This window comes from Lampetra planeri, unplaced genomic scaffold (genome assembly GCF_965212315.1).
Source record: "Lampetra planeri unplaced genomic scaffold, kcLamPlan1.2.h2 scaffold_155, whole genome shotgun sequence".
NCBI lineage: Eukaryota > Metazoa > Chordata > Hyperoartia > Petromyzontiformes > Petromyzontidae > Lampetra > Lampetra planeri.
In genome coordinates, this window is record NW_027614276.1 from 80,192 (window position 1) to 100,585 (window position 20,394).

Below are 20,394 nucleotides of genomic sequence, written 5' to 3' on the forward strand. Positions count from 1 at the left end.
ACTATACTCTCTTGTCCACTGCTCCGTATACTATACTCTCTTGTCCACTGCTACCGTATACTATACCCTCTTGTCCACTGCTACCGAACACTAGCTCTCTCTGTCCACTGCTACCGTATACTATACTCTCTTGTCCACTGCTACCGAACACTAGCTTGTCTTGTCCACTGCTACCGTATACTATACTCTCTTGTCCACTGCTACCGTATACTATACTCTCTTGTCCACTGCTACCGAACACTTAGCTCTCTTGTCCACTGCTACCGTATACTATACTCTCTTGTCCACTGCTACCGAACACTTAGCTCTCTTGTCCACTGCTACCGTATACTATACTCTCTTGTTCACTGCTCCATCTCTTCCTCTGTCCGTCTCTTGTCCCAGGCTCCAACCAACCCCCGTTACTCCCCACGCTCTTTGCCTTGATCCCCGAACCAATTTCCCTTCATCAATTAGACCATCCCCCGCCTCGCCCCCAGCCCCCAGCCTCACGTGGTGTTGTTATTGTAGACATCGAGGCACCAATTCCCGACACCCATCCCTCTCGTCCAATCACCGCTACGAGGTTTGTGGCTGCAGTGCCACTGATTGGAAGGCTAACAGAACTCTCATGTCCATCCCTCACACGGCCATCATGAGAGAGAGAGAGACACCCAGACCCAGGGCTCGAACCCAGGCTCCCGGCGTCTGTGGGCCGTCTGCTAGAGTTGGCTGAGGTCATCGGGGAAGGTGAGGCCGCAGCCTCTCATCTTCTCCGCGTACAGCTCGTCAAACCTCTCGCTCTGCTCCACAGTCAAGTAATTCTTCCAGTCTCCCACGGTGCCTGGTGGGGGAGGGGCACGGTGGGGGGTGGGGGAGGGGGAAGGTGGTGAGGGGGGGTGCTTTTTGGGGTGAGGGTCACGACCCATCACCTCGTGACCTTCACTCTCCGCACCTCCGATGAACGCGGCTGGCTACGTACGGTGGTGCGAAGGAGGTTCAACACACACAACAACAACACACATACACAACAACACACATAGACACACACACATACACAACAACACACACAACAACACACATAGACACACACACATACACAACAACACACACAGACATACACACACATACACAACAACACACATAGACACACACAGATACACACACATACACAACAACAACACACATAGAGTTTAACACGTAGGCTTTCGCGACCAATGTTATTCATAATCAACGTTTTTGGGTTTAGATCGCGTTATTTATAAATGTGTCGTAACCCTCCACCACCCGACACAACACACCGGTGGGCTAAAGCAGTGAACTATTTGTCTTTTGTCAACGTGACACATTTTTACTGATTGGCCGTGTCGGGTGGTGGAGGGTTACGACACATTTATAAATAACGCGATCTAAACCCAAAAACGTTGATTATGAACACACATAGACACACACAGATACACACACATACACAACAACACACATAGACACACACAGATACACACACATACACAACAACACACATAGACACACACAGATACACACACATACACAACAACAACACATAGACACACACAGATACACACACATACACAACAACAACACATAGACACACACAGATACACACACATACACAACAACACACATAGACACACACAGATACACACACATACACAACAACAACACATAGACACACACAGATACACACACATACACAACAACACACATAGACACACACAGATACACACACATACACAACAACAACACATAGACACACACAGATACACACACATACACAACAACACACATAGACACACACAGATACACACACATACACAACAACACACATAGACACACACAGATACACACACACATGCACAACAACACATAGACACACACAGATACACACACATACACAACAACAACACATAGACACACACAGATACACACACATACACAACAACAACACATAGACACACACAGATACACACACATACACAACAACAACACATAGACACACACAGATACACACACATACACAACAACACACATAGACACACAGATACACACACATACACAACAACACACACAGACACACACAGATACACACACATACACAACACACATAGACACACACAGATACACACACATACACAACAACAACACATAGACACACACAGATACACACACATACACAACAACACACATAGACACACACAGATACACACACATACACAACACACATAGACACACACAGATACACACACATACACAACAACAACACATAGACACACACAGATACACACACATACACAACACACATAGACACACACAGATACACACACATACACAACAACACATAGACACACACAGATACACACACATACACAACACACATAGACACACACAGATACACACACATACACAACACACATAGACACACACAGATACACACACATACACAACAACAACACATAGACACACACAGATACACACACATACACAACAACACACATAGACACACACAGATACACACACATACACAACACACATAGACACACACAGATACACACACATACACAACAACAACACACATAGACACACACAGATACACACACATACACAACAACAACACATAGACACACACAGATACACACACATACACAACAACACACATAGACACACACAGATACACACACATACACAACAACAACACATAGACACACACAGATACACACACATACACAACAACAACACATAGACACACACAGATACACACACATACACAACAACACACATAGACACACACAGATACACACACATACACAACAACAACAACCGCCATTCGCCACTAAGTGGCGGTGACTTCACCACGACGCTTGTGCCAGGCCATGTGCACCTTGAGACCACGTGAAGTGTGGAATGCCCGCTGGCAGGAGGTCACTGGGCAGACCCAGGTGCTATGGGTCGACTGACTGATATGACTGGATGATGCACCACCTGTGCCCCCTACTGTGCCAACTTGCTGTGCTTTAGCCACCCGGCGCTCCGCTCGTTGTTGTGAGCGTCGCTCCTCCGCCCTCCGTTGTTGTTGGAGGGCGACTGCCTCCAACTGCCCAGTAGCGTCCTTCACGAGCCTCCTCCACTGAGGCCGATCTTGACACCGCTGGTACCAGTCATCGGCAAGTCCACTCAGCTCCACGTCCTCCTGTACCACATCACTCCATCTCTTCTCTAGCCTGTGCCGCGCCCGTTTAGCCCCCTCGATTCGGTCGAACAAAAGCTGTTTAGGCATGCGGTGGCTGGGCATGCGGGTTACATGACCCAGCCAATGCAGCCTTGCCTGCCGGAGGAGCTCACCGATGGGACTTTGTCCAGATCTTTCAAGGCCTTGTGAGCTCCTCACACAATCCAGCCTGCAGGTTAAACCCAGGATGGATCGTAAGCAGGCCAGCCTAAATGTATACTCTTAGGTTTTTTCCGGTAAAGTCACGTGACTTTACCGAAAAAACCTAACAGTATGAATCCTTGCAGTCACGAAAGCTTCAAATCTACAGCCTAAATGTTTCTAACCGGCGAAGATGCTCCATTAGAGGGGTCCACGTTTCGCAAGCGTAGAGAATGGAGGGAATGACTATGGCCGAGAAGACCTGGAGCTTCGTGCGGAGCGAGAGACCAGGTAGCTTCCACACAGCGTTACGCAAGATATTGCCGCTCGACTGATTCGGAGTGAGACCTCTGCTGTTTAACCGGGGCCGGCCATGAGCACACTGCCCAGGTATGGGAAACTCTCCACTCTCTCCACAACTGCCCCATCACCGATTGGGAGTTTTTGGGGTGGAGTGCCCGATGGTACCAAATACCCAGGCAGGTGCTTAGTTTTGGTGGGGCTGATGGTAAGGCCCCGCCTCTTAGTGGCACGGTCTAGTCTCAGCAGCAGCGTCTCCAACTCCTCCTCTGAATGAGCAGCAATTACCAAATCATCGGCATACATAACGTGGTTGACCAATAGCGAGCCATCCCTTGACCGCACCCGGGCATCAATCAGCCTCCCATTATATCTGTACCAAATGGAAATTCCCCCGGTACAGCTATTGAAAGCTTCACGAACTACCTGGTAAAAATAGATGTTAAATAATTTGGGAGCCAGAGGACATCCCTGTCGCACCCCAAGGTGTACAGGGAATGGCTCTGACTCCCAGCCACGTAGTTTTACCTGGGCCCGCTCACCATCATAAAGGTCCTTAATGATCGTGAACAGAGGGTCAGGGTCTCTGAAAGCATGAAGAACAACCCAGAGCCCAGGCCTACTGATGGTATTATAGGCCTTGACCAGGTCAATAAAGCAGAGATATAGGTCTTGTTGGAATTCCCTACACTTCTGCTGTAGCAGACGGACAGAAAATACGGCATCTGTGCAGGACTGCCCTTTCCTGAAACCGCTTTGGGGCTCCGCAAGCCTCTCCTCAGCGTGCCTGGCAAGGCGATGTTGAATAATCCTTGCCAGGACCTTTCCCGGCACACTGAGGAGTGAGATGCCCCTGTAGTTGTTACAGTCTGTGCGGTCCCCCTTCTTAAAGAGGGGGACCACCAGGGCATCCTTCCAATCCTGCGGAACCCGTCCAGTGGTCCAGACTGTTGTTATGATGTCATATAGGGCAGTCTGCGCACAAACGGCACCCTCCCTCAGAATTTTGCTTGGGAGATCATCTCTGCCCGGTGCCTTTCCTGGTCTCTGACTCTCGTTCGCCTTCAGTACTTCCTCAACAGATGGCACCTCAGCCAGCCACTCACAGAGCTGCCTGAGGTGCCATCTGTTGCAGCCTCAGCAGGGTCATCCCCACTTTGTGTGTATAATGGTCCCATGCGACATGGGACACACATACACACACATACACACACATACACACACACATACACACACACACATACACAGAGACACACTTACACACAGACACACACACAGACACACACACAGACACATACACAGACACATATAGAAATAAACACACAGAAACCCAAAAACTCACACAGAGACCCGTAGACTACTCAGACTACGAGCTGCATCATCACCACCGTCACCACCACCACCTTTCCTCATGAAGGGCCCTTTGCTCAAGTCCACCAATCCCGCGGGCATCGCCTCGTAGTTGGTCATCTTGTTGACCCTCATGGAGGCGAAGGAGCAGTGGTGGACGATGGAGTCGATCGTGGAGTCGTCCTGCGGCCGGTCGAGGAAGCGCGACACGCGCAGCACGCTGCCTCGCAGGTCCTGCAGCAGAGACCCGAGGGGTCAGGGGGTCAGGGGGTCAGGGGGTCGAGGAGGTCGAGGGGTCAAGTGTTCCACGACTACATCGGCATTCATCTCCATGACCATTGATATCTCTCCTGCGCCTCCCATCACTTCCATCATCACCACCTCCACCACCACCTCCACCACCTCCATCATCATCACCACCACCATCATCACCGCCTCCACCACCACCTCCACCACCTCCATCATCATCACCACCACCATCATCACCGCCTCCACCACCACCTCCACCACCTCCATCATCATCACCACCACCATCATCACCGCCTCCACCACCACCTCCACCACCTCCATCATCATCACCACCACCATCATCACCGCCTCCACCACCACCTCCACCACCACCATCATCATCACCACCACAATCATCATCACCACCACCACCTCCACCACCATCATCATCACCACCACCATCATCATCACCACCTCCATCACCACCTCCACCACCTCCATCATCATCACCACCACCATCATCATCACCACCTCCACCACCACCTCCACCACCACCATCATCATCACCACCACAATCATCATCACCACCACCACCTCCACCACCACCATCATCATCATCACCACCACCATCATCACCACCTCCACCACCACCTCCACCACCTCCATCATCACCACCACCATCATCACCACCTCCACCACCACCTCCACCACCACCATCATCATCACCACCACAATCATCATCACCACCACCACCTCCACCACCACCATCATCATCACCACCTCCATCACCACCTCCATCATCACCACATTCAACATCATTACCGCCATAACTGGACACACGCGAGCACGTGATTGTTGGGCCTCGCCACAGGGGCTCACGTGGGTCGCGGGAACACGAGGCCCTTGTGACGTCACCCATTGTGTTTGTGGCTTCACGTGGTCGATGGCACTGTGACGTCACCCATTGTGTTTGTGGCTTCACGTGGTCGATGGCACTGTGACGTCACCCATTGTGTTTGTGGCTTCACGTGGTCGATGGCGCTGTGACGTCACCCATTGTGTTTGTGGCTTCACGTGGTCGATGGCACTGTGACGTCACCCATTGTGTTTGTGTCTTCACGTGGTCGATGGCACTGTGACGTCACCCCTTGTGTTTGTGTCTTCACGTGGTCGATGGCACTGTGACGTCACCCATTGTGTTTGTGGCTTCACGTGGTCGATGGCACTGTGACGTCACCCATTGTGTTTGTGGCTTCACGTGGTCGATGACGCTGCGCCATGCCCTTTTCTGACGTCAGCCGAGGTGGCTCCCTTCCAAGACCGAGAAGACGACAGACCACCCGCCTGACGCGGTGCGTTCGAGGCCTCTGATTGGTGCAGGGAGGTTCTCAAAGAGGATTCATCACCGGCCACACAATTGAACTGATCGGTTCAGAAAGTCAAACGTAGAAGGCGAGAAAGGATTCTCGAGGGACACAAATGGAGGGGAGAGACGAGGGACGCTTGGGGAGAAGACGAAAAGATTTCCAAAATCTTAAACAAACACAAGACCAAGGTTCGTTTCAACACAGTACACAGAATCTGTGATTTAATTCCATCTGTAAAGGATGTGATTCCTGACATGCAATACCCTGAGTTGTGTGTGCAGCAGCAGTTACATTGGGGAAACCAAGCAATATGTCTCGGACCGCGTCCGTGAACACAAGGCAGATCTGAAACACGGTAGGACCAATACCTCGGCCGTTGCCGATCATTGTCTTAACGCTGTGGGCTCGCACGAAACTGCAAACCTACCGGCTACCTTCAGAGATTTGTTCATGAAGCCATCCAGATATATGAACACAGACACAACTTCAACCGAGAGGATGGGTACAAACTGAGCAATCATTGGAAGGACGTTATTCACCAGGTAAAGTCTCAACTGACTGTGATGTTTCTATCCTACCTGCCTATATCAGCTGTTATTTACGACTCTCTGTCTCTCTCTCTATGCATCTCTCTTAGATCTCTCATGCTCACCCTCCTTCTCTACAGTTGCATGCTAATTCCTCACATTAACATCACTAGCCCCGCTCACTTCTTGATGACCCTTGGGCTACACACATTTCGAACCTTTCACAACAGTCTGCTGCCTCGGCAGCAGGCCACGCTTTCCCGCCTGATGACGGGCGCTTGTGTTTTGCCCGAAACATCGTGATTCATTTTATTTTATACCTATGTAATGTGAGGATATGTCCGGCTCTCTGACGTATCACAACTCGTCATGATGATTGGCTCTGCCGGTCCTGGTCTATAGCCAATGGGGGGAAGCCTAGGGGCGTGGCCCTGACGTAATGGCAAGGTGACAGCTGTAAGGATTGGTTCTGCTGGCTTTGGCCACAGCCAATGGGGAGACGAGTCAGGGGCGTGGTCCCGGGAGCCTACGAGGGAAGCTGGAATATTCCATGGAGGCTAACCAGGATTGGTGGAAACGTACCACGTGACCCGGGTATTAAATAGGGGTGGAGACGAACGACACGTGGTCAGAACGGGGACGAACAGAGGAAGGGGGCCACGTGGGAGCGGGGCTCCGGGTTGCCACGTGGCAGTGTGTCTCTCTCTCTATCTGTCCCTCTCACGCTGCCTGTCAGCAGCGTGAAGGAAAGCTGTAATACAAGTTGAATAAAAGACGGATTCCAGAAGTCGCCTCAACGACCTTTATTACACCCACGTGACTTTACCGAAAGAACCAAAGAGTAGAGAAGACGCAGATCAAGCCTCGTGAGCCCCAGTAGCGCTGTGTACACAATAAGGGCTCTTTGTGAAACAACAGCAATGCGTGAAGCGTCACGACTCTCATACTGCTGGTGATGATAATGCTGCTGATGATGATGCTGCTGCTGATGATGCTGCTGCTGATGATGATGCTGATACTGATGATGATGCTGCTGCTAATGGTGATGCCGCTGATGATGATGGTGCTGATGATGGTGCCGATGCTGCTGCTGATTACCTTGATCATCTCTTCGAAAGTCACGAAGAGAAAGTTGGCCTTGTGTCTCATCTCGTACCATTCACTCACGTGCTTGAACCACGTCCCAGCGTTGACTGTCGCTGCCATAGCGGAAGGACAACAACAAAGAGACACAAAATATAAAGATCCCCCGTGTAGCCTCGAACATGCTGTAGGGGCAACATCATCACCACCACTACCACCATCATCACGACCACGACGATCATCATCACCACCACTATCATCACTACCACCATCATCACCACCACCATCATCACCACCACTACCACTATCATCACGACCACGACGATCATCATCACCACCACTATCATCATCACCACCACTATCATCACTGCCACCGTCATCACCACCACTACCACTATCATCACCACCACGACCATCATCATCATCACCACCACTATCATCATCACCACCACTATCATCATCGCCACCATCATCACCACCACCACCACTATCATCATCACCACTATCACTATCATCACCACCACGACCATCATCATCCAACTATCATCACCACCAATATCATCATCAGCACCAATATCATAATCACCACCACTACCACTTTCATCATCACCACTATCACCTCCATTATCTGGTGCAGTGTGTAAACATCGCCAATGGGGAGACAAAGGCGGCCGGGCGTGGTGCTGGCAATCCACCCCCTCGCATGACACAGTGACGGCCTTCATAGGCGCTGCTACTAGCTAACAGCACTCGCCCCTACATCATGTAGGTAAGTGTGAGTTAGTGTGGTTGAGTGAGTGAGTGGAGTTTGTATGATCTACCCCTGTCCTACAGAGTGAGTGGAGTTTGTATGATCTCCCCCTGTTCTACAGAGTGAGTGGAGTTTGTATAATCTCCCCTTATTCTACAAAGTAAGTGGAGTTTGTATGATCTCCCCCTGTCCTACAGAGTGAGTGGAGTTTGTATGATCTCCCCCTGTTCTACAGAGTGAGTGGAGTTAGTATAATCTCCCCTTATTCTACAAAGTAAGTGGAGTTTGTATGATCTCCCCCTGTCCTACAGAGTGGAGTTTGTATGATCTCCCCCTGTCCTACAGAGTGAGTGGAGTTTGTATGATCTCCCCCTGTTCTACAGCGAGAGTGAGTGGAGATTGTGTGATTTCTCTATCCCTGTTCCGTTTGGGGTTGAGTGCTCACGATACTTGTAGTGGGTGGTGGTGGTGATAATGCTGAGCTGCTGTTGGTGATGGGAGACGAACTTTGACCCTGGAGGTATTTTTCAATGAACGTTTTGAAATCGCCGAGGTCCGGCATGTTGCAGGAGATCTTGGAGAATTCGTAATAGGACACCAATCTGCAGAGGTGTGGACTCGAGTCATGTGACTTGGACTCGAGTCAGACTCGAGTCATGAATTTGATGACTTGCGACTCGACTTGGACTTGCATAACAATGACTTTGTCCCACCTCTGCCAATCTGTCCTTGGGATTCCTCGCCACGTAAATGACCTGGCGGGTGCACACATCGGAGCATCGTGGTCACGATCGTCGTCGTCGCCGTCATCATCAGCAGAATTATCGTCAGAATCATCAGTAGCAGAATCACCATCAGCAGCATTACGAGCATCATCACATCCAGGGGCAGCAGAATCATGATCGTCATCAGCAGCACCAGCAGCATAATCATCATCAGCAGAATCAGCAGCAGCATAATCATCATCAGCAACAGTGGAATCATCATTATCTTCTTATATATAAGAAGTCTCTGCATATGCGCGCTAGCGAGGGATTTGGCTCTCAAACGGGGGGGAGGGGGGGTCAACGTAAAAAAAGAATTCGCCATGTAGCACGCCTTAAGCCCCGTGCTTGGCACAGGCTATTTTTTTTCACTTCCGTCACCTTTAAATTAGTTGAATTAGCGATTTTGTGGGGTTTAGTTTAATTTATGTATTGCGCGACATCGACCTACCAACTCACGCCAATTCGAGGTGGGGGGGGGGGGCCTGCCAAGTGGTGCGCGTTCGGTCGAGCTCACGGGGGACATTTTGTTTCACGCGTTTCACATTCAATAGATAGACACGTAAGGCTGCGGCTATCCCTTCACTGTGCCACAGGTCGTGCATCAGCCAGTCGACCCGTGGCATCTGCCTCTGCCCCGTCACCTCCTGCCAGCGGGCGTTCGGCCTCGGGGTGCCCATGGCCTGCCACAAGCGTCGTCGTGACGTCACCGCCACTTAGTGCCGAATGGCGGCCATTTTTGTTGTCTGGTATTGTGGGATATTTTTTACACTTTTCATGATGTTTCTGTCCGCGTCACTTTACAGAAACACACAATCAATGTACGTTCATAATGTTTGTGGGCACACAACTAATTCATGTATTGCATGCTTCTTTCGCTTAACTCTTGTACACAGAAACCTGGTGGTTTTATAATCACCTTCAAAATATTCACGTATTTTCCTTTGTGTGCTCGCAACTAGTATTTGATTATTAACTTGCTCTGCATTCATTCCTTTTTTTGGTGTCAAATCACCTTCATAAAAACCTATTTTTGCTATAATCACCTTGCTCAGATTTCGATCATAATGTTTGTGTGCGGACACATTATATTTCTGTTCCTTGCTTCTTACACTAAACTCATGTACATAGAAAGTGTGTGTAAGTCGATGTGTGTGTCGGTCTTTATCGTCCGGGCAACGCCGGGTACTTACCGCGAGTGTTCTATAAATTATCATTCTCATCAAGATAGGGCCACTGTGAGCCCCACTGTGAGAGAGAGACAGAGCGAGAGACGGAGAGAGACAGACAGAGAGAGAGAGACAGAGAGAGAGACACACAGAGAGACAGATAGAGAGAGACACAGAGAGACAGGGAGAAAGAGAGAGAGACAGGGAGACAGAGAGAGAGACAGAGAGAGAGAGAGGGAGAGAGACACAGAGAGACAGAGAGACAGAGAGAGAGACAGGGAGAGAGACACAGAGAGACAGGGAGAGAGAGAGACAGAGAGAGAGACAGAGACACAGAGCGACAGACAGAGACGCGGCCACCACGAGTCCCGGCCTCACCTTGCCCTTGCCGCCCTCTGTGAGCTGCTGTGGTGCCAGGTGGAGCTGCAGGTGCGTGGTCATGAGCCGGGGCGAGGGCTGCAGTTCGAGCTGCTGCTGCCTGAAGGCGCCCTCCAGGTAGGGGGCCCTCTGCCAGGTGCACGACGTCGCCGCCACCTCCAAGTCCCCGTCGCTCAGGAGCAGGCTCGCAATCTCTTGCATCCACGTGGTGCCTGTGGGGGTTAGAGAGAGAGGTGGAGAGAGACAGGTGGAGAGAGACAGGTAGAGAGAGACAGGTAGAGAGAGACAGGTAGAGAGAGACAGGTAGAGTGGTCGAGAGAGAGAGGTGGAGAGAGACAGGTAGAGAGAGACAGGTGGAGAGAGACAGGTAGAGTGGTCGAGAGAGACAGGTGGAGAGAGACGTTTGACTGTCAAGCCCCTGTTATTGCCGCCAGCAGCAGCAGCAGCAGCACAACACAACGAGACGTCCCATGGTGGAGGTATTCGAGCTCGCCGCGCCGATGACCGAGCGCTCGAACGAGACACACGCGTCACCGGCGTGTGGGTGGTGCACGGCAGAGGTCGCAAACGGCTACCCGTACCCGTACCCGGCCGGGTACGGGTACACCCGTTCCCTACCCGTACCCTACCCGAAATGAGTGACAAACGGTGACTCTAGTGACTCACGGCCTACCCGTACCCGTACCCGGCCGCACCAGGGTCGCAAACGGCTACCCGTACCGGGCCGGGTACGGGTAGCCGGGTATCGGGTAGGGTACAGGTATCGGGTACCCAGTTGCGTTTGGCTACGGGGGAGACTTGTACATTTGTTTTCACTGGGGGGGGGGGGGGGGGGGGGCACAACAATGGGAGAGAAATGGTCTCTCCGTTTAGTGTCCGGTAGGTCGGCCAGGTCCTGGGTGTAGAGCGCCTTGACACAGCCACGTGTAGGGCGCCTTGACACAGCCACGTGTAGAGCGCCTTGACACAGCCACGTGTAGGGCGCCTTGACACAGCCACGTGTAGGGCGCCTTGACACAGCCACGTGTAGGGCGCCTTGACACAGCCACGTGTAGGGCGCCTTGACACAGCCACGTGTAGGGCGCCTTGACACAACCACGTGTAGGGCGCCTTGACACAGCCACGTGTAGGGCGCCTTGACACAGCCACGTGTAGGGCGCCTTGACACAGCCACGTGTAGAGCGCCTTGACACAGCCACGTGTAGGGCGCCTTGACACAGCCACGTGTAGGGCGCCTTGACACAGCCACGTGTAGGGTGCCTTGACACAGCCACGTGTAGGGCGCCTTGACACAGCCACGTGTAGGGCGCTATGACTCAGCCACGTGTAGGGCACCTTGACACAGCCACGTGTAGGGCGCCTTGACACAGCACGTGTAGGGCGCCTTGACACAGCCACGTGTAGGGCGCCTTGACACAGCCACGTGTAGGGCGCCTTGACACAGCCACGTGTAGGTCGCCTTGACACAGCCACGTGTAGGGCGCCTTGACACAGCCACGTGTAGGGCGCCTTGACACAGCACGTGTAGGGCGCCTTGACACAGCCACGTGTAGGGCGCCTTGACACAGCCACGTGTAGGGCGCCTTGACACAGCCACGTGTAGGGCGCCTTGACTCAGCCACGTGTAGGGCGCCTTGACACAGCCACGTGTAGGGCGCCTTGACACAGCACGTGTAGGGCGCCTTGACACAGCCACGTGTAGGGCGCCTTGACACAGTCACGTGTAGGGCGCCTTGACACAGCCACGTGTAGGGCGCCTTGACACAGCCACGTGTAGGGCGCCTTGACACAGCACGTGTAGGGCGCCTTGACACAGCCACGTGTAGGGCGCCTTGACACAGCCACGTGTAGGGCGCCTTGACACAGCCACGTGTAGGGCGCCTTGACACAGCCACGTGTAGAGCGCCTTGACACAGCACGTGTAGGGCGCCTTGACACAGCCACGTGTAGGGCGCCTTGACACAGCCACGTGTAGGGCGCCTTGACACAGCCACGTGTAGGGCGCCTTGACACAGCCACGTGTAGAGCGCCTTGACACAGCCACGTGTAGGGCGCCTTGACACAGCCACGTGTAGGGCGCCTTGACACAGCCACGTTTAGGGCGCCTTGACACAGCACGTGTAGGGCGCCTTGACACAGCCACGTGTAGGGCGCCTTGACACAGCCACGTGTAGGGCGCTTTGACACAGCCACGTGTAGGGCGCCTTGACACAGCCACGTGTAGGGCGCCTTGACACAGTACGTGTAGGGCGCCTTGACACAGCCACGTGTAGGTCGCCTTGACACAGCCACGTGTAGGGCGCCTTGACACAGCCACGTGTAGGGCGCCTTGACACAGCCACGTGTAGGGCGCCTTGACACAGCCACGTGTAGGGCGCCTTGACACAGCCACGTGTAGGGCGCCTTGACACAGCACGTGTAGGGCGCCTTGACACAGCCACGTGTAGGGCGCCTTGACACAGCCACGTGTAGGGCGCCTTGACACAGCCACGTGTAGAGCGCCTTGACACAGCCACGTTTAGGGCGCCTTGACACAGCACGTGTAGGGCGCCTTGACACAGCCACGTGTAGGGCGCCTTGACACAGCCACGTGTAGGGCGCTTTGACACAGCCACGTGTAGGGCGCCTTGACACAGCCACGTGTAGGGCGCCTTGACACAGTACGTGTAGGGCGCCTTGACACAGCCACGTGTAGGTCGCCTTGACACAGCCACGTGTAGGGCGCCTTGACACAGCCACGTGTAGGGCGCCTTGACACAGCCACGTGTAGGGCGCCTTGACACAGCCACGTGTAGGGCGCCTTGACACAGCCACGTGTAGGGCGCCTTGACACAGCACGTGTAGGGCGCCTTGACAAAGCCACGTGTAGGGCGCCTTGACACAGCCACGTGTAGGGCGCCTTGACACAGCCACGTGTAGAGCGCCTTGACACAGCCACGTGTAGGGCGCCTTGACACAGCCACGTGTAGGGCGCCTTGACACAGCCACGTGTAGGGCGCCGTGTTTGGGGCACTCTTCAGGGGCACGTTCCTGCAGCCTCGGAGCTTCAGTGGCTTCTCGTTGTCGCTGTGGCCGGGGGGCTGTGCGCAGAAGAAGCACAATTCCGGGAAGAAGAGAAGGGGGAGGAGGGCCGCCATCGATCCCCGGCGCCTCCAGCTTCAGGCGAGGAGCAATGTCCCGCAGCAGCTCCCCCCCGCCCCCGCCCCCCCCCCCCGCGGTGAGAGGTGTGCATTGCACAAACATCTCCCCCTTGAAAGTGAGCCCCGTGGCGCCATTTACTTCTCCCCGACGGTCCTCATCTTTGGATACCCGAAGGGTGACGGATCCCAACATCTTCAGGGGCCGGTCAACGTGCTCGTCGGCTACACCAAGCTCGCCATTTACAGGGCGAGGAAGGTGGCCCTGGAGGGGAAACGTCCGGCCAGCAGCCTGGGCATCTTCCGCGCTCTGGTCGGAGCCAGGGTGTGTGGGCTGGAGTTCCGCCATGTGTGGCTGACCCACGCCGTGCCGGCCTTCAAGGAGCGGTGGGCACTGGAGGAGGCCGTGTGCTCAGTGGCAGATGACGGAGAGCTCTGCCTGCAGATAAGAGCTACCCGTCTTGAGGCCGTAGGATTGCGAGAAGGGCTGGGTGCAGAAGCAGCACTTGCCGTAAAAAAATAAAAAATATTACAAATATTACAGAGACAAAACATAGGGGGAACATAGACATGGAGTAGGGAGACAGGGGGTAGAGAGAGAGGGGGGTAGAGAGAGAGAGGGAAGGGGTAAGGAGAGCAGAGCGTGAAATCTTTCATTTAAAAGGGGGGAGGAGGGGGGGTTACATAAAGCAAAGCATTAAAAAGGAAACCAAAAAATGAAATGATGAACGAAGCAAAGTGCCGACTACACGGAGCATCTTCTTGTTTCAAGCCGAGAGACAGGGGAGCAAGACGAGAGCGAGAGGAGATAGATAGAGACTTAGAGAGAGAGACACCCAGACCCAGGGCTCCAACCCAGGCTCTCAGTGTCTCCTACACGACCATCGTGAACCCACTGAGAGAAAGAGAGACACCCAGACTCTGTCGTGTTTGTGTGCATTGTGTTTGTTGTTGTGACTTGCTGACCTTCCCCTCCTGGACATCTGTGACAAAGATCTTGACGGCTCATCCCTCCAGTATATAAACAATCTACTGATTCTGACGCTGGGACACCTGCGGCAAAGAGCTTCATGGCTCATGGGATTTCCTCGCTCCTCTTGACCCTGGGGGTCGACTCGGGGCGTCGGAGGGAGCCTCTCACCGGACTTGGCGATGGTGGCGATGAAGACGTCGTCATCCCGCACGGGCAGCGAGCGAACCCGCAGCACGGACTCCGGGGTGCAGAGCGGAGAGAGGAACTTCATGCCCCCCACCTCGAACATCCTCGAGGCCAGAACGTCGGTCGCCATGGCCCCCCTTCAACTCCAAAGGGATCGTCATGTACACACACACAGCAGAGACCCATAGACTCATCACACAGCAGAGACCCATAGACTCATCACACAGCAGAGACCCATAGACTCATGACACACAGCAGAGACCCATAGACTCATAACACAGCAGAGACCCATAGACTCATCACACAGCAGAGACCCATAGACTCATCACACAGCAGAGACCCATAGACTCATCACACAGCAGAGATCCATCGACTCATGACACAGCAGAGATCCATAGACTCATCACACAGCAGAGACCCATAGACTCATCACACAGCAGAGACCCATAGACTCATCACACAGCAGAGACCGATAGACTCATCACACAGTAGAGGCCCATAGACTCATCACACAGCAGAGACCCACAGACTCATCACACAGCAGAGACCCATAGACTCATCACACAGCAGAAACCCATAGACTCATCACACACAGCAGAGACCCATAGACTCATCACACAGAGACCGATAGACTCATCACACAGTAGAGGCCCATAGATTCATCACACAGCAGAGACCCACAGACTCATCACACAGCAGAGACCCATAGACTCATCACACAGCAGAGACCCATAGACTCATCACACATAGCAGAGACCCATAGACTCATCACACAGAGACCCATAGACTCATCACACAGCAGAGACCCATAGACTCATAATACAGCAGAGACCGATAGACTCATCACACAGCAGAGACCCATAGGCTCATTACACAGCAGAGACCCATAGACTCATCACACAGCAGAGACCCATAGACTCATCACACAGCAGAGACCCATAGACTCATCACACAGCAGAGACCCACAGACTCATCACACAGCAGAGACCCATAGACTCATCACACAGCAGAGACCCATAGATTCATCACACAGCAGAGACCCACAGATTCATCACACAGCAGAGACCCACAGACTCATCACACAGCAGAGACCCATAGACTCATCACACAGCAGAGACACATAGACTCATCACACAGCAGAGACCCATAGACTCATCACACAGCAGAGACCCATAGACTCATCACACAGCAGAGACCCGTAGACTCATCACACAGCAGAGACCCACAGACTCATCACACAGTAGAGACCCATAGACTCATCACACAGCAGAGACCCACAGACTCATCACAGCAGAGACCCATAGACTCATCACACAGCAGAGACCCATAGACTCATCACACAGCAGAGACCCACAGACTCATCACACAGCAGAGACCCACAGACTCATCACACAGTAGAGACCCACAGACTCATCATACAGCAGAGACCCATAGACTCATCACACAGCAGAGACCCATAGACTCATCACACAGCAGAGACCCATAGACTCATCACACAGCAGAGACCCATAGACTCATCACACAGCAGAGACCCATAGACTCATCACCCAGCAGAGAGCCATAGACTCATCACACAGCAGAGACCCATAGACTCATCACACAGCAGAGAGCCATAGACTCATCACACAGCAGAGACCCATAGACTCATCACACAGCAGAGACCCATAGACTCATCACACAGCAGAAACCCATAGACTCATCACACACAGCAGAGACCCATAGACTCATCACACAGAGAGCCATAGACTCACCACACAGCAGAGACCCATAGACTCATAACACAGCAGAGACCGATAGACTTATCACACAGCAGAGACCCATAGACTCATCACACAGCAGAGACCCATAGACTCATCACAAAGCAGAGACCCATAGACTCATCAGACAGCAGAGACCGATAGACTTATCACACAGCAGAGACCCATAGACTCATCACACAGCAGAGACCCATAGACTCATCACACAGCAGAGACCCATAGACTCATCACACAGCAGAGACCCACAGACTCATCACACAGCAGAGACCCACAGACTCATCACACAATCCCGTGTGCTCACCTCTCTTCCTCTCTCTCTCTCTCTGTGTGACTTCAACACTGGGACCAGAGTCTAACCTCGACTCTCCTCGGGCTAAGGACGCTGCTGTGCGTTGTGTGTCCCTGTCCTATATAAGAAGTCCGTGGCAGTGAGCTCCGCCCTGCGGCACTCAAATCAAGTGGATCGGGGGAGTCGCCACGCGTCCTGCCTCAGGTGCACTGGGGACATGACCAAGACCTTCGAACCCAGAGATCAATGCCCCTCTGTTCAGTGATTACAACAGACCTTGGAACTTCTATCTTTGTGCAACTCAATCACCCACTCACCAACTTACTCATGAACTCACTCACTCACCCAGCCACTCACAATCTCAATCACTAATCCAACCACTCACACTCACTCATCATCTCACTTACTCACCCACTCACCATCTTGTTCACTCACCCACCCACTCACTCACCCACTCACTATCTCACTCACCCACTCACCATCTTGTTCACTCACCCACCCACCCACTCACCATCTCACTCACCATCTTGTTCACTCACCCACAAACCCACTCACGCACCCACCAACTCACTCGCCATCTGATTCAATCACCCACAAACCCACTCACTCACTAACCAACCCACTCACTCACCCACCAACTCACTCACCATCTGATTCAATCACCCACAAACCCACTCACTCACTAACCAACCCACTCACTCACCCACCTACTCACCATCTTGTTCACTCACTCACCCACTCACTCACCATCTGATTCAATCACCCACAAACCCACTCACTCACTAACCAACCCACTCACCAGTGGCGGCTCCTGCAAAATCTCTCAGGGGGGGCAAATGTCTGGATGATTGATAAGGATAAGGTCCACCCATGCAATGGATAAATTAACAGCTTAAGCATGTAAAGGCAACTTCACTTCTGTAATATTAATGAAAAATAAAGTGACCCTTACAATACATCTTGTTTGTTTCTATACTCACTATTAAAACAAACCACTCAAGTTTATTGCAGCGCCCCCGTTCGAAAAAAAACATCTTTGAATGTAAGTCTATGGGACCACTCGGGGCGATTCTCAGCTGGAGGGAAATCGCCCAAAAAGAGGCGGTACTCCACAGAACGTAGCATGACGCTGATTGGACTATATCCAGAGGCACAGTGACGGCTAGCGTGACTCTGTGGTTGAATGACATTGGTGGTGCGTCGCCCAATCGCCCTAATGAAGAAACCGCCCCTGCCACTCACTCACCCACCCACTCTCTCACCATCTGATTCAATCACCATTCCATCCCCATCTCGCGTTGCCCATCATCAAGGTCGCTCGCCAATGGACCGACCTCTTCCCCCCCCTCGCCCCGAGCTTCTCCCCGATAACAAAAAGTCAAATTTGCGCTTTTTCAGACTTCAGACCGTGGCCCCCTCTGGCGCGGGCTGGGGGGGGTCTCGTAAACCCGACGTCTCCTCGGATGACCCCACAACTCAAAGTCCAACCCTAACCTTGCCCCTCCCCTCCCCTCGCAAACCCTCGTGTCGCCATGGCGCGTGATGCCAGGTGACTTGTGAGAGTGGAGGTGTGAGTGAGTGATGATTCTAATGTAAAGGTTAATGTTTATAAATGTAAATCCTTTCAAAGTTAATAAATGACAGTAGCGAAGCTTCGTTGCAGCGGGAATGATGCTGCGCCGTTTGCCTCGCACGGAAAGATGATGGGCGACGTCACGGAGTGAAACGATTCGTAACGAGGGTGCTTCAAAACAATGTGAACACTTTTGAGAATTTGCAACAACAACAACCACCACAGGAAATGTGCCGACTCTGGGCTCTGGAGACCACCTGTAGAAGATTCAGGAAATGTGTTGACAACGATGGCGATCAAGTGGACTCTGACTTTTTGAAGCTATGAACATCACATTTGTTATCGTGTTAGTGTAGTAGTATCCGTTCTTTCTACATTAAATCGATAGTCCCATGTAAGTGCTAACACAGTTGTGTAAGCACCCTGTAGTTGCCCTATCCGTGGAGGCGATTGATGCAGAGTTGTTCTGGCGCGGCGAGTTCCCGCACTCGGTCGACACGGCTCGCCCAGCTCTCGAAGCGGTCTCTATGGCGCAGTTCCAGCCTCCTTCAAGGCTCAGGAACCACCATCACACGTTTGGTCAGCCAAGTCACGCGATTTCAGATGGTTGCTTCATTCTAAAACTTGTAGGCAAGCTCCCCCCGCCTGCTTTCACAGCGTGCATCTGTACAACACGGTGCGCTCTGTGCCCCAGGACGACCCCTGGGCCTCCACTCTCATACCTGTGGCTACACACAAACACACCCTGGAGGCACGTTGAGCCTGAGCTGGCGCTTACCACCCACACGTGGGCGACATTCTCCAGAAAGGCAACTTCGAGGTGACACTCGGGAGGAGGAGGTGCTGCTGATCCTGCATAATGCATGGGCATAATATGACTTTGAAACCCCCCCGCCCACCTCCTACGCATTTCCCATGAATATGCTAAATTCCCCTTGATATGCACATTCTTTTTGTTAAGGTGCTCTTCTTCCACCTCCAACCCAGCTTATATATAAGCTCCTAGCTTGGCAGTGTCTCATTCTTCACCTGAAGACGGCTGCTTGCGTTGTAGCCGAAACGTCGTGAGAATTATTTTATTTTTATTATTTTATTACTTCCCTTCTACGTGACTTTACCGAAAGAACCAAGAAGAGGAGGAGAGCCGCCGCCTGCCGGCTCCTGCACAGCAGTCAGCGTCAGCCTCCCTGCGCTCCTC

The 20,394-nt window shown here is 52.6% G+C and overlaps 1 protein-coding gene across 1 annotated transcript; it reads right to left on the bottom strand.

Moving 5' to 3' along the window:
* Positions 1-498: 498 nt before the first annotated feature.
* LOC144739531 (sulfotransferase 2B1-like) lies at positions 499-17,804 on the bottom strand. Its single transcript, XM_078622472.1, has 8 exons — positions 17,636-17,804; positions 15,560-15,720; positions 11,282-11,493; positions 9,697-9,725; positions 9,478-9,575; positions 8,235-8,335; positions 5,068-5,248; positions 499-823 (listed from the first exon to the last, which is right to left on the bottom strand). The coding sequence occupies exons 2-8, from the start codon at positions 15,705-15,707 to the stop codon at positions 702-704; spliced, it is 891 nt and encodes a 296-aa protein (XP_078478598.1). The 5' UTR covers positions 15,708-15,720; positions 17,636-17,804; the 3' UTR covers positions 499-701.
* Between the last annotated feature and the right edge of the window lie 2,590 nt (positions 17,805-20,394).